This window comes from Chroicocephalus ridibundus, chromosome Z (genome assembly GCF_963924245.1).
Source record: "Chroicocephalus ridibundus chromosome Z, bChrRid1.1, whole genome shotgun sequence".
In the NCBI taxonomy this organism is placed as follows: Eukaryota; Metazoa; Chordata; class Aves; order Charadriiformes; family Laridae; genus Chroicocephalus; species Chroicocephalus ridibundus.
In genome coordinates, this window is record NC_086316.1 from 70,815,897 (window position 1) to 70,831,663 (window position 15,767).

A 15,767-nucleotide genomic window follows, 5' to 3' on the forward strand; every position below is an offset into this window, starting at 1 on the left:
TAGTTGGGGAGCATATGTGGGCTTCTGTGGGAAGTGTGGACCTATTGGGAAGATGTAATTGCATGTAACTTGGAGCAGATACTTTTGAGAACTGAAATGCTGTTGTTACAAAGTAAAACAGACGAGATGGAGCGTCTTTTAAGTGTCCGGTGATACAAGAAATTGTTTCCCTCTCACCCTCCTAGCCTCTTGCCAGGAAAATTTCTAGCTCTGGAACAGGTCCCTCTGTTATCAAGTTTCGGGCGTAGTTGTGTAATACTTGGACCTGCTGAATGCCTAGAGAGACTGCTCATGTATCTCCCCAAGCTGACTAATGTCTTCAGCATTCTCCAGGAATAGGACCAACCATAAATACGCTTTTTTGCATGTCACGATTTGAGAGAGAACAAAACCAATTTTCCTTTTCAGTAATTTTACTTTTCAGTTAAGCCTCTTCTAACTGACTACACTCTCTGAAATTAACGGTGTGTTCTTCAGACAGTGTCTGCTTCTGGCAGTGATAACATCTGAGTTTTATAGTTAATACTAAGGAATGGTATGCAGAGAGGCTCTTGATTATATTTATTTCTATAACAACCAAGGTCAGCTAATTTTTTTATGTACCAAGTTGTTGGGTCAAAAGTGGAAGAGCATAGAGGGGTCACATCTGTGGGGAGAAGCAGATAGGACAGGTGACCCAGACTCCAAACTGACCAATGCCTGTCATTGATGTGGTTGTCATCCTGGGAGGATGGTACTGGTTTTGTCTATATTTGCATATATATATAAAATTCTATTTTTTATTATTATTATCTTTTAATTGTTAATATTTCATTAAAGCTTTTGGGTTTTGTTCTGGTGAGGTTTTTTTTGTTTTTGTTTTTGTTTTTTTTTCCCCAACCCATAAGTCTCCCTCCAAGGGAGAGGGGATAATAGAAAACAGTTGTCATTTTTTTAGCGGTTCACATGGGCCCACTTCTCAAGCCTGTCCAGGTCCCTCTGGATGGCATCTCTTCTCTCCAGCATGTCGATCATGCCATGCAGCTTGGAGTCATTGGCAAATTGCTGAGGGTGCCATTGTCCATATTGCCAACTAAGATGTTAAACAGCACCAGTCCCAGTACTGACCCCTGAGGAATGCCACTCATCACTGGTCTCCACTTGGACATCAAGCCGTTGCCTGCAACTCTTTGAGTGCAGCCATCCAGCTAATTCCTTATTGACCGAGTGATCCAATTTAGAGACCAGGATGTTGTGCGAGACAGCGTCAAATGCTTTGCACAAGTCCAGGTAGATGATGTCAGTTGCTCTTCTCTTATCCACCATAGATTCACAGAATGGGTTGGAAGGAACCTTAAAGATCACCTAGTTCCAACCACCCTGCCATGGGCAGGGACACCTCCCACTAGACCAGGCTGCTCAAAGCCCCATCCAGCCTGGTCTTGAACACTTCTAGGAATGGGGCATCTGCAACTTCCTTAGGCAATCTGTTCCAGCCCCTCACCACCCTCAGAGTGAAAAATTTCTTCCTGGTATCCAATCTAAATCTGACCTCTTCCGGTTTGAAGCCATTACCCCTCGTCCTGTCACTACGTGCCCTTGTAAGAAGTCCCTCACCAATGCTGTAATCACATTGTAGAACGCCAACAAATTTGTCAGGCATGATTTACCCTTAGTGAAGCCATGTTGGCTGTCACCTATCACCTCCTTATTTTCCATGTGTCTTAGAGTTTCCAGGAGGATCTGCTCCATGATCTTGCCAGGCACAGAGGTGAGACTGACTGGTCTGTAGTTCCCCAGGTCTTTGTTTTTTCCCGTTTTAAAAATGGGGGTTACGTTTCCTCTTTTCCAGTGAGTGGGAATTTCACTGGACTGCCATGACTTCTCAAATGTGATGGATAATTCCCTCAGGAGCTGTGGCTGTATCTCATCAGGTCCCGTGGATTTGTGCACCTTCAGGTTCCTTAGATGGTCTTGAACCTCATCTTCACCTACAGTGGGTGGTTTTTCAGTCTCCCAGTTCCCTGCCTTTGCGTTCTGCAACTTGGGCGGCGTGGCTAGAACAATTGGTGAAGACTGAGGTAAAAAAGTAATTGAATTACGTCAGCCTTTTCCATATCCCAGCTGACCAGTTCTCCTGCTTTCTTCTGGAGAGGGTCCATGTTTTCTCTATTCTTCTTTTTATCACTGACATACCTATAGAAGCCTTTCTTGTTGACCTTGATGACCCAGATTTAATTCTGTCAGGGCTACAGCTTTCTTAACATGATCCTGGCTGCTCGGACAGTTTCTCTCTATTCCTCCTAGGCTACCCGTCCTTGCTTCCACCCTCTGTAGGCTTCCTTTTTGGTTTTGGGTTTCTCCAGGAGCTTCTTGTTCATCCATGCAGGCCTCCTGGCAATTTCTCCTGACTTCCTCTTTGTTGGGAAGCACCCAACAAAGCTTGAAGGAGGTGATCCTTGAATATTAACTAGGTTTCTTGGTCCCCTCTTCCCTCCAGGACTTTATCCCATGGTAGTCTACAAAGGAGATCCCTGAAGAATGAATCCCTCATGCTAACGATGCTGTTTACCAGTGGTTTCCAATATTCCTGGAAAGGCAGCCAGTCTGTCCTGACCACCCCCACTTTTCTTAAACACCTATAAATGTCTTTACAAAGGCAGAGAGAGAGAGGAGAGTGTAATTATCTCCTCTTCCTCCAAAAAAAACCAAAAAGCCATCTTCTGTCTCTTGTCAGAGTAGCGTGACTTTCCAAGCCTCCTTTTTTCTGCATAAGAATGCAAGTTTCTATTCTCTACTTCATCAGGCTGTGTAGAGCTTGTTGGTGTGTGAAGTTTTTATCAGCTTGGAAACTTAGGTTAACCTCTTATTCTCTGTGATGCTGTAGAATGTGCTTTCCTTGAGCCACCAAAGAGAAAGGTTTGAGAGCTGCAAATTACCTTTTATCTGGAGTGCAACATTGGCACGTTTCCTTTGAGTGCTACCAGTATACTTGAGATACATGGGCCAGATCTGGCCGGGAGTTGTCTTTGACTGTCTTTTTAATTAGAAAAGGCAGAAAGTAGTTTTTGACAGGAAGGTTTCGTAGGTCTGAGAGGGGCGAAACAATAGGAAAGAACGTGTTGCTAAACAACCCAGCCTCCTTAATTGTGATTACTTTTTCTCGTCTGCATCAGTAGAATGGGAAACTTGCGTCATCTACATTCTTGAGGAGTGCCTGGTTAGATCTCTTTTCCTATATGCGTTTCATCTATTCTGTTGATTGAGATTTCATCCTAATATAGAAAGGAGAAACTTCTAGAGATCTTAACAATTTTGTGGGCAAAAGAACACATTCTCTGTCTAGCACTAATGTGTGCTTTCCCGCTTCTGACAGCATACATAACAGCTATATCAATGTCCACCACACCTTTTTCCTTCCTGTGTAGAGCAACACATTTTTATTGCACTCACCTTTGTTTAAATTTTTGAAGGACTGAACACAGCTTTTAAAATAGGTATACAGGATGTATTCTTTCCATGCAATCAGTAAAGGGTCTTTTTTTCCTTTTTATGGTTACTATTTGATAGGAAGGGCATTGCTTGCAAGACATATTTTAGGGATAACATTTTCAGTATAAACATAATTTAAGCTGAAAACTTCAAAGAAACTTTTGTGACCAAAACAAAACTACAAAGAAAGCAGCAAAATACAGACAGGGAGAACAAGTAATTGACATAAGAAATGTTATATTGAAATGTAATACCAAAAGAAATTTCCCTAAACCAGAAATTGTTTTTTAATTTTATTCAGGGATAGAGATGTCAAGTAAAGAGCAAAGGGTAGGGAGAATAGGAGTGAGAACGGTGTTTTCACTGCTGTGTGCATAGGAAATGTAAAATAGGCTGAAGTGCTCAAAATGAATTTTTGGAGGGAGATGAAAGGAAAATGATGTGCATGGAAAGCAAAAGGGTTATTTCAGCCGGAAACCTGAATGCAGACTGCATCCTTAAAAAAGATGGATTGCACGATATTTCTTTTAAGAAATTTACATCTAAAATAAACATAGAAGATGAGTAACAGCAGTTGGGTTTTGTGGTGCTGCCCTGAAGATGAAATGCAACTGGGACTTGAAGCAATTTTATGTTATCAGGCAGGCAGAGCCTCTTGGTGCATGACTTCATGAAGGTAAAATTTCTCTTGTCATTGTGCTAGGGAAATAAGGTTGTATGACCTGTGTGCTCAGTGACTAATCCTCACTGCAATTTTATTTTTGAATAAAATGACTGCCTTTGAGGTGAGGGGAAAGAGTGACTTAAGAAGTGAGGAACAATTTAGGATGAATGTAACAGAATAATTTTGTGCAATTTTCTATTTGATTTCTATAGGGAACTTTGTAACTACAAACTTTTGTTTGAGAGAAGGTACCTTGCTGTATCAGATGAGGGAATCAAGTGTATCTGTTTGGGATCCTGTATGGATCCCATGGGATCCATGCAAAATCCTCTGAAGAACAGTGTGCTCCAGTTCAGAAAAGAAGATTCTTTACTGAGTGCATGGGAAGAATACATCCTGTACACCTATTTTAAAAGTTGCGTTCAGTCTGAGACTGTAGGAGGAAGGATTATAGATTTTAGTGAAATGAGTTGGAAATTTCTTTAACCATTACAAATCTGCTGTTGACCTTCTGTTGCCACCCCTTTCTCATGTGAACGTGCACTCAGAATTTTGTGTCTCCAAGTGGAAATCTTGTGTTTGCCTGCTTCTCTTTGATAGCTTGCAATTTTGCAATGGTTAGAGCCATGTTAACCACCTGAATGATATGCAAAGGTAGCAAACTCTGGTTTGTAAGCAGTTCAAGCTGGCTCTGTTTGTTCTTGCACTACAAACTATTGTACAGTTTTGTTTAACATCTCTACTTTCGCTACACAGTACTCTAGTTATACAAACCCATTAAACTGCCATCAGATACTGTCTGGCCTGTTACATTTTCTTATTACCTTTTATAACGAGAGGTTAGGGTTTGATGGTTTTCTTGTCAGAGGGATTGTCCTGCTTTGAGTGACCCTATACAGGAAATTCTAGCATTGTTATTTTTAGTCTTCTTGCCCACAAGACTTCTCTTTCTACTGTATTCCCAGCTCTTTTAGTTTCAAACTGCTGCATTTTTTTCCTACGGGGAGACAGAAATATAGGTTGTTTCCAAGCAGCACACATTTTATTCTCAAGGCTTTGGCACTGCAACACTGCATCAGAGTTAGTTTTTTAATAGGTCAGAATGGGGGAGCGGAGAAAGCTTTTATAGTAAGTCTTTACATCTGGAGAACATAGAATAGATTCAGAGAACCAGATCAAAGAAGCTTGTTTCACTTCCTATTATGCAGTTTCCAAAATGCCTGAGTATGCATAGAAGCAGGCTATCTTCTTAAAAAACTCCTAACCTTAAAATAGTCCTCATTATGCATGCAGTTGAGAAGTCTTTCTGACTGTGTGTCTGTCCATGCAGCTACTGTGAGTACTGCAGTGGGGGGTGAAGAGCTGGTGCTGGAACTGCTCTGCTCAGCCCCTCTGCCTTTGCACGCAGCCCTGCAGCACGTACTGTGGGATGAGCAAGGGGACAGTGGTGCCGTTGTAAAAGTGGGTTCAACATTACCACTTTTCCATTTGAAAATGAATACTGTATAATAGTAAACTTCTTGAATCTGGCCTTTTGGAAGGAGTCCAGGAGGTTGCAGCTGGGATGTCTGACGTGGATCCTGAAGTGGTGGAGTATTAACGTACATTAGGGGAGGTTTGTTGCGGCTCAGTGGGTTCTTTTCTCTGATCTACACCGATTTATTGTGCAAAACAAATACCTCTCAGCTATCTCAGCATCATATCTTGATTTCTAAGTTGGTTTTTTTTTCCCCTTTTTTGAGTAAGATAGTATTTTTTTGTATTGGGAGTATACATTTGTATTACAGTACTTACACGTGTCTCCTTTACATTCTTTTTTTCCCCATCACCGTAACTTATAAAGCCAGAGTTAAGGGATATACCTACCAATAATTTGGGTAAGGTGTAAGGAAGGAGACTAGAGGGAAAGCAGTGTGATGCATTACTTTCTCCATCTGGTGATTAGCGGAAAGAGAGTTAATTTCTGGTAGTACCTAAAGAAGAAAGCAGTATTGTAGACATGGTGGTGTAAGAGTACCAAGAAGGTAAGATTTATATAGGAAAGGGATATATTTCATTAAAGCATTTAACAGAATTAGAAAATACAGACCTTTTTGGAGCTTATCTTCAGGAGTGGTGTTTTCAATAGGATGCATATATTGTAAGCAGCTGTGCATGTTAATTGCAGTATGGTGGATACCGGGTTTGGTTTCTTGAAGGATTATTTTAGTATTTTTCAAGATTTCTTATCCTGAAATCTTAAGCCGTTGTGTGGATAATTAAGTAATACTGAATTGAAACAACTAGTGGCAAATAAATATCAATTTCTGTGAGATGCTTCTGGATCATGGCATCTTTCTTATAGTAGGAGTGGAAGGTCTGAGTTCTCCACTCATATGTTGCAGAAACCAACATAAAAGTAGTGGAGCTTTGCACACGTGTATCAGTCTGCCAATATACTGCACAATGCGTTGGAAATGGGAAAGAAACATGCCTTTGTAGTATCATCTCTGTTTATTTCCACTTTTATATTTTAACCTTGAGCTTTTTCAAATTGAAATAGCTTTTTTTACAGAGCCCTTTTGTTACAGTAACTCTTGAAATATGTTCGTGTCCCATCAGTACACAATACAGGATGACAAACATCACAAAAATGCTGAAGACTAATAGAGAGTAGTGTCTTTAGGATATCAGAATTTAGAAGCACCGGTACAAGAAAAATGTTGTATGTTATCTTTAGCATCCAGTTTAAGCTGATATTATTACACAGACAAGAAAATCTTGACTGCAGTGGTAATGTCTTTTGCTGGAGTAGGCAATTCCTTCATAAGGAAGTGAATTATTTACTGTAATAAGAAAAATTAAATTCAGTTATTCTCTTACCTTATATACACACCAGCACTATAAATGTGAATGTGCCTTTCTCCTTGAGCTGCTAAGCAATTACTCGCCTTTTTCATGGGGAGCAAGAGTTTAAACAAAAAATAAGTCTTTGTTCACTCAAAGCCAGGTTGTGCCATGTGTGACTTTTTAGTAATTAGTAATGCTTTTTAAAGGAGCAGATATGTAAAATAACACCAGTTGTTAAGCTGGTATTTGTAGCTGTTACATGTGAAATGTCTTTAAAATGAAGTTTTGTATATATTTAGTGCCTTGGAAGAGATGAGGTCTGAGCACTGGATTCCTGAATTTTAATTGTAGCTTTGATATTCTCCCTCCTAAAAGCTGGAATTTTACTTTTGTCTCCAGTTCCTTATGTCTGAAGTGGGGGGAGATAACTTTGTCCTATCTTGGCAAGTCATTAGATTTTATCAAGTGCTTTGAATACAACAAAACTCCGTTATAAGTGCTGAGTATTTTCTGACTTTCTCTACATAGTGTCGACAATTTTGGACTTGGTCTCCTGCTTCAGACTAAGCAGATAAAACGCATGGTGTCGTCATATGTTGGAGAGAATGCTGAATTTGAACGCCAGTATTTATCTGGTGAGCTTGAAGTTGAGCTTACACCTCAGGTAAGGAGTGCCTCTAGGAGACAGGTGATTTCTTTTCATTGGAATACTGAGTAGGATAATGCTTAAGTACTCTTATAAAAGTATTTTGCAATCCAAATGTTTTGCCTGTGTGCTGATGTGCAGTAAAGACAGATGGCACTTGCCATCTTAGGATCATGGGCTGTGGGGTGCAACTGGTCTGTTAACTGACTGGTCATATTTTGTGAATTCCTTTTATGGTTTTTATATTAATTTATTCTAATTTTTCTCATATTCTCATTATTCTCATATTCTCATTTATATTCATATAATATATGTGTGTTTATTTTATTAAATATACTATGTTTGATTTTTGGTAGTTGCTCTCAGATTCCAGAAAAACACACACGAAGTATGCTTACTACTGCAGTCTGTGTAAGGGGAATGAAGTCGGGGAGTTGCTCAAGTCTCCTATTGGTGGCAGCTCGTTTGTGCTTTTTGGGGTGTTGCGTGTGCAGTGTCTGCCATCTAGTGGGTAGGAATTAAATTAGCATATTTCACTATATTGTGAGACCAAACTCTTTTGGTTTTGTTCATTCAATCTTAACTAAATTAATCTCTGCATAATGTTAGGAGCCAATATTTACAATTTTACTTGTTAGCACCATACTTTTAACTATTTCAGCACTGCCAAGCTACGCAAATAGCCTGAACACAGTGAGATCCTAAAATCATGAGTATTGGTCATGTTCTACTGAGATCTAGTTTTGTGAAATTAGTACTCTTAACTTTAAAGCCTGCAGCATGTTAGTGTGTGTCATTTCCAAAGATGACACATAACCTTTGGGCTTTAAAGTGCTATTGATTTAAGTTTCTGGGAAAAGCAACAGTCTTAACAGTTTTATGGAGAAGAGAGTCTAGGGCTCCATCTCTTGCGAAAGTCTCTTAATCTCAAAGATGGGCAGAAAATCTCCTTTCATACCTAGTCAGCTGCCATGGAAATAACCAGGCACTTCTCACTTTTCATGTTCCAAAGGTCACAAATCTCACCTTTCTATCACCTCCCATTTCATTTTTTCCTTCTTTCTACTTAATGTTTAATGCTTTCATCTGGAAGACCTGTAACTTCTTAGACATTTAATTGGGTTTGTGAACTGCACAGAGAAGCTGCATAGATCCAGCATGAAAATACTGGGTCTACAGTGTGCAACAGTAAACAGTAAGGTGAATAAATGACTTGCTAGGAGATGTGGGGATTTGAAATATTTGTGTCAAGATAAAACAGGCTTTTGGAAAATGTTCGTCAAATTTGGTATGACTTTGGGCAAAATGGGCAACTATTGTGTCCTTGTTATACAGTAAACGAGAGCTCACGGTGAAATCTTGAAATGCTAAGGCTGTTTGGAACACCAGACTTCCTATCATTGCATAATTCGTATCTGCCTATTGCCACCATTTTGTAAACCTACTAGAAGTTACTGTGTTTCTTGCAGGATAACTGGGGAAAATGCAACCTATGTTTTGGAGGCTGTCAAGCTAGATAATCGACCATGATGGTCTTGTCTTGCTTTGAATAAAAAAAAAATAAAAAAAAATTGGGAAAGGACAGTAATGAAAAGCAGGCAGACGTATCTTTGGCCGTAAGTCCATAATCAAGACTGATGAGGAATTTGGGCAGTTGATATCTGTGGCACAGCTGGATAGAGCAGAGTGCAGACGGGATGGTCAAATAGAGCAGACATGCTGTTCTGTCAGCTTTTTGGTATTCTTAGCATGGGCAACCCGGATCATTGGACTCCCTCTACCTTTCTTGATCTGCCAGGTGTGGCTGTTTCAGCTTGGAGTGAGGTATGAAATTTTTCTTAAGATGTTGGAGAATGAAACATAAATATGTAAGACTGTTTGTCATGGTTTTGGCCAGATTGGCCAGTCAGAATGACAGATGGCCCTCTTCCCCCCCCCACCCCGCCAAAGAAAGGAGAGGAAGAGATAAAGAGATTTATGAGTTTAGAAAAAGAACTAAACTACTTTAATAAAAATATTAACAAATAATGAAATAATAAATAATAATAAAATAAAATAAAAGTATACAATACATACAAAACCGTATCCAGCTCCCAAGATGACAATCACATCACCAGCAGATACAGGGAAGGTCCCAGACTGGAGTCAGTGATGGACAGGAGCTGAATTCTGGATCTGGAATCAGGTATGCTCGGATCGAGATCAAGGGCAGATGATCAGACAGGATCCTCCTCAGACATTGGCCATTGAAGAAAGAAAGTTGACCTCTTGATCCCTCAGCTTCTATACTGAGCGTGATGTAGATGGGATGGAATACCCTGTTGGTCAGTTTTAGGTCACCTGTCCTGTCCGCTCCTCCCTGCAGGTGGGACCCCTCTATGCTTTTCCGCTTCCGACCCTCTAACAGGGCAAATAACGAAGTTAGCTGACCTTGGTTGTTACAGCAGTAAGTATAAGCAAGAGCGTCTCTGCATACCGTTCCTTGGTATAATCGGGTCTCACCACTCTGAGAGTGAACAGTTTCTGAACAATATGCTGTTAATTTCAGAGTTTAGTCAGTTAGAAGAGGCCCAGCTAAAAAGTAAAATTACAAAACAGAAAATTGGCTCTGTTTTACCTCAAGCCAGGACACTGTTACAAAAGAAAAACCGTCTAGCATATGTAGCCAGGTGGGAATGAGAAGAAGAATGTTGTACTCTTCTCAGAGTAATGGATTGGGAAACAAGCTGAAGGAGAGGAGGCAGAGCAAAGTGCTGGGGCTTGGGTGTTGACAGGGGGTTGTCTGATGCTGTGCTCTTGAGTGATTTATGGCCGTGTGTGAAGCATTTCTTGCCATATCCAGTACCAATCCCACAAAGAAGAGATAAAATGGGAGGAAGAAAGAGATGTGGTGGTCCACTGAGTTCAGAAGGAAAAGCTCCAAATGACAGGATATAAAAATAAGTTAATGCAAGCTATTAATCCAAGTTTGATTTGTTCTTCCCACATGACCAGTTCTTAAATGTGTTTTTCCATAGGGTACGCTTGCTGAACGTATTAGGGCAGGAGGAGCAGGAATCCCAGCGTTTTACACCAGTACTGGCTATGGGACACTTGTGCAGGAAGGGGGTGCACCTATCAAATACAACAAGGATGGCACTATTGCCATTGCTAGCCAGCCGAGAGAGGTAAGATGTCAATTTGTTATTAGGAAGCCTTCTGCTTTGAAAACCGAATTTCTTACACATTTCCAAGCCAAATAGTAGTTTAAACGCCTTTTGACCGAGTTTAACCTTGGTATATTGGATTAACAGAATGGCTGTCAGGTCTCCTCCCACTGCTCACTTCTGTGTTCTGTGATGTGTTAGAGGAGTTTTTACAGCTTTAGGGTGACTTAGCATCAAGAACTGGTCCAAGTGAAAACCTACCTTGCTGAGTTACTCTTCAGTTGACAGTTCTCTGACCAGGTTTGTTGTGTATTCAAACAAAATCTTGTACCAGGCCACTGCAGTGCACAATACAGATTGAGAACAGCCTCCTATTAGCGGGGCGAGTTCTCCTTAAATACTGTGGTATGGAGTAAGCAGCCCTGTAGCTGTACATGAAGCTTTAGCATGAGAAGGGATGGGACATTTTCCTATTGAGCAGGGAAGAGCTCAATTGATACAAACTTTCAGGAAACCCATTTGCCAACAGTTGAAATGCAATTTAGTCAGAGTATTTGAAACTGCAAATAAATAAAAAGAGTCTGGCTTCCAGGTGAGAAACAAGGGCTTCATGTTGAAATTGGATGTAGAATTTGGAGAATGGAAGAGATTTCTCAGTGCCATAACTGTACTTGAAGAAATGGATAGGGCTAATGCTGTATGTTCCAATTAGGCTGCAAATGGCATTAAATCCTACCTAAAGAACATCTCGGGTAAAGGTCATTTTCCCCCATCTGTGGGTTTTGTGTATTTTATACATGTCTATTTTCAGTATCTAACCATTAACCTTGTCTCTTTTTTTTCCTGAATTTTCTTACAGAGTATGTCATTATGATGTTTTACCATTTGAAGGAATGTTTTGTTTATTAAATAGCTTTTAATTTTCATAATGTTTTTCTCCTTATAACATTTGTGGAAAAATCTCTCTTACCCTCCTCAGTCTTTTGGGGTCTAGCATGATTTGATCAAATCCATTCTCCAAATCCATTTTGAGCGCAAGCGCCATTTTACAAAAGCTCAGATCTCCTTTTACAGGACCGAAAAACTGATTCTAATACACTTTTGTTCTACTTCCTCCCACTCTCAGCAATTTTAAATAGTTCTTAAGTAGTATTTATGTGTACTCTAACCTTCTACATTGTTAAGAGAAATGCTGTTTCATGTTTCTATATAGGATTAAAATACTAGCCATTTGTCAGTTACATATTCTGTCCTCAGGCACAGTATCATTACAAATACTGATCATAAATGCTGAGAAAACCAAATGAAATTCATCCTGTCAGATGGTGTGACTTGAAACTCTGTCTCAAATCCACTTCATTTTAGTTTTGGGGTTTCTGGTGGTGGGCAGTGATTATGAACTTTTTCAGCAGTTCTGCTTTAGCACTTTAGTTTTTGGTTAGCTGGTAGATGTGCAGAAAAATAAGCATGTCTAATTCCAGTAGATGGAGCACCAGGAATATTGATCTGATTCTCGGCCTGTTTCACTGACCAGACGCTGTGATAAAACTGAGGTTGACAGCCTGTCCATGCTTCTCTGTTATTTTACAGTTGAGCTACAGTTTTTCAGATAAAACTCTGGTACAAAAAGAAGTCTAAATATAATAGTCTGTAAAATTAACCCCATAAAATAAATATTGCGTGGAAGATCTGTTTGAAGAAACCTGCATCTCAATAGTGTACTTTGTTCTGTAGGTGCGAGAGTTTGATGGCCGTCACTTTATTCTGGAGAAGTCGATTACAGGAGATTTTGCTCTTGTGAAGGCATGGAAGGCTGATCGTGCAGGAAACATAATTTTCAGGTATGACTTGTTTACCAGTGGGAAAAGATTCTTTAATGGTTTAGATAATAGAAGAGAAGGAGAATCCTGTCTCCTGTGTGGTGGCAAAATAATGTTTTACTGATTTCACCTTCCTTCATGTTGCTTTTCCCTACTGTCAAATTATACTGCTATAAAAAACAAAATATAATTGCTTTTTCTAATGACTTTTGAGAATTCAAACATAGCTGTGAAATAAAACATTTGTAGTTAAAAATGAGACATAGCAGACCAAAGTCATTATGATGACTGTGCACAAATGTAGTGACATTCTGTTCATTTCAGTTTTCATGTTAGTTTGGGTCCTTTTCCTTGTGCGACTGAAAACCCTGAACCCAAGAAATGCAGGTTCATGTATGTCAGAAGCGAAGGGAGCTAAGTCAGTCTCGTGGCCAGTCAGTGATGGGAAAACTTGATTCTGTCCCCAGAAAAGTGTGTTTGAAGTTCATTTACTCTCAGTGGTGTAGGGAGAGGCATCATATGAATTTAAATATCTTTTGTAGTGAAAAGTTGGGGCATTGCAGTAGCGATAACATCATTTATTTGAGTTGCTATATTTGTGCTCTGGTTTGACCTGAACTTCAGCAGGAGAGGTTTGCGTGTGTTTAATGTCTGGTTTTTATGTGTTTATTTTATGGCTATCAGATGAAAAGGTAAGTGTTATGGTAATCAATTGCAGTTTACTACAAGAAGACGCTGAATGATGCAGTCTGTCTTTGTATGAATTAAAACAAACAAGGGGTTGAAAAAGCAACTGAAAAATATGTGGATAAAAGAATACCAATAAAGTAATGCTTTTTTGTGTATATATGTATGTATACACACATATTCACATAATTTTTTATCTTTTATAGATATAATAATAGTAATAATATTAAAATACTTGAAAATTAAGAAACAATTTTTTTATTTTGCCCACCTCTTGACATCCTGGCTTGCACACTGGCAAGACAAGATGGTTTCTGATTGAAACCTGAACTTTCTTGTGTGTCTGCACATGAATTTGATGGCTGCTATACTGCTTTACTTAGGCTCTGGAATACATGGAATACAGGAAACCGTCTTCCCCCTTGGGATTGTCTTTATTTGATCTTGAGCCTCTACCATCTGTGGTTTTGCCCTGTATCAATCTGCCAATGCATACTTTGAAAAATTCTTTCATTCTCCACAGAAACAGACTAGTTGCGTTCTCCCTTTCTCCTCTTCTTGCTTTATGTCCTGTCGTCTCTCTTTATGCCAGTCTGTCTCCATCCTGTTCCTTTGAGAAGTCTTCATATGTCTCCCACATTCATACAATACAGTTGATCCCAGATACTACTTCCTTCTGGAGTGGGGACCTAAAAATCTTGACTTCTTCTTTCAAGTGTAACTAATCAAGGATGGAAGCATTATCATCCAGTGTCTTATTTCATGTAGAGTATTGCTGGCTTAATAGAATTTGCTCGTAGTAAGCAGTGACCCATTCTGGTTTTGCATAGACACAGATTACCTCATGGCCTACAACAGGGAAACACAGGCTCATCTCATAGCCTGTGGGAGACAACAGAGGAGGAAATTGTAATAGATTAGAATATAACAGCAGTATTTCTGTGATCACAGAATCTTCATGGTTGGAAAGGACCCTTAAGATCGAGTCCAACCAAACACCCTACAATCTCTGCCACTAGAGCATGCCCTGAAGTGCCACATCTAGACGTTTCTTAAACACCTCTAAGGATGGTGACTCAGCCACCTCCCTGGGCAGGCTGTTCCAGTGCCCGACCACTCTTTCAGTAAAGTAATTCTTCCTAATACCTAATCTAGACCTCCCCTGCCACAGCTTCAGACCATTTCCTCTGGTCCTGTCATTATTCACTTGGGAGAAGAGGCCAACACCCACCTCCCTCCAACCTCCTTTCAGGTAGTTGTAGAGGGCAATGAGGTTTTCCCTCAGCCTCCTCTTCTTCAAGCTAAACATGCCCAGCTCCCTCAGCCTCTCCTCATAAGACCTGGTCTCCAGACCCCTCACCAGCCTGGTAGTTCTCCTCTGGAACACGCTCCAGCACTTCAACGTCCCTCTTGTACAGAGGGGCCCAGAACTGAACACAGATCTACAGGATGAAAAGGAAAATGTATTTTTGATGTTGTGCTACGTACAGAATATGTATTCACTGCCAGTGGGACCCTTCCATACTTTTTTTTGTTGTGTGACTTCTCGTTTTGTTTGCTGAGGTATGCCTAGATAGACATAGGGTCTGTGTTTACTCACATCTGCCACCACTTTCACAGCAGTGTGTACTATTCACACCGTGTTTTCCATGACTCTGGTATCTGTGGAGTCAACAGGAATGGAGTCAGTGTCTGCCAAACTGTTAATCAACCTCAAGCTAAGAGCTTTTGTAAATCTAAAGCATGTACTTTAGTTAGACTTATTTGGACCACAGGCCAGCATAAGTTTTTTTGTCTATTCTCATACATGAAGCTATACCATTTTCTTAGGGATCCAGAATGGCACCAGCTCCTTAAACAGGGTTTTATTCATGATACTTCATGTCCCTTAGGTCTTTTGTTCCATACAGCATGCTGTAGCTACTTCCCTTCCAGGCATCTTTATGCTGACTGGACTATTTGGCAGCACAGCTTTCGCCTAACAAGACCCATGTCTGGCCCAGTAGATAATAATTCTCAGCTATAGCGCACCATTACCAAGACAAATAATCCCAGACTCCCTCAAACAGAATGAAATAATCCCACCTTCTTCCTGTGCTAGCTGAAAGGACACGTATATGGGCATTTCAGTTTGTTAGTCTGATGCAGGTACTAGTTCTACTTAGTAGAATAGACTGTCTCCAGGTCTTAAGGTCCCCTGGAGCTTTGCTCATTAGGGACAACAGCAGAGAGTGCCAATACTTTTGTGGATATTCTACCAACTTTGTCTCCCCTCCCTTTTCATCTGGTACCATTCTGCTTTCGAGTTGTTCCAGCCCAATATACTTTCCCTTTACAAGCAGAGGTGTGGTTTGGTGCCAATGAAAGTACACTCTTGACAAAAGGGATAACATGAGTCAGGGCCCCTGCTGTCACAGTCATGTCACATCATCCCTTCATGCTTCAAGTGGTTCTGCAGTACGTAAATTCGGCTCATGTCTGAGGTGTCCCTTCATCTCTGCCCA

General features: G+C 40.2%; 1 protein-coding gene across 1 annotated transcript in view; it reads left to right on the forward strand.

The window, feature by feature from the left end:
• OXCT1 (3-oxoacid CoA-transferase 1) overlaps positions 1 to 15,767 on the forward strand; it is an 89,847-nt gene that overhangs the window by 12,048 nt on the left and 62,032 nt on the right. Inside the window, exons 4-6 of the mRNA XM_063319478.1 lie at positions 7,493 to 7,628; positions 10,628 to 10,777; positions 12,491 to 12,597. Of these exons, the coding sequence (XP_063175548.1) occupies positions 7,493 to 7,628; positions 10,628 to 10,777; positions 12,491 to 12,597 (393 nt within the window). The remainder of the gene's footprint in view (positions 1 to 7,492; positions 7,629 to 10,627; positions 10,778 to 12,490; positions 12,598 to 15,767) is intronic.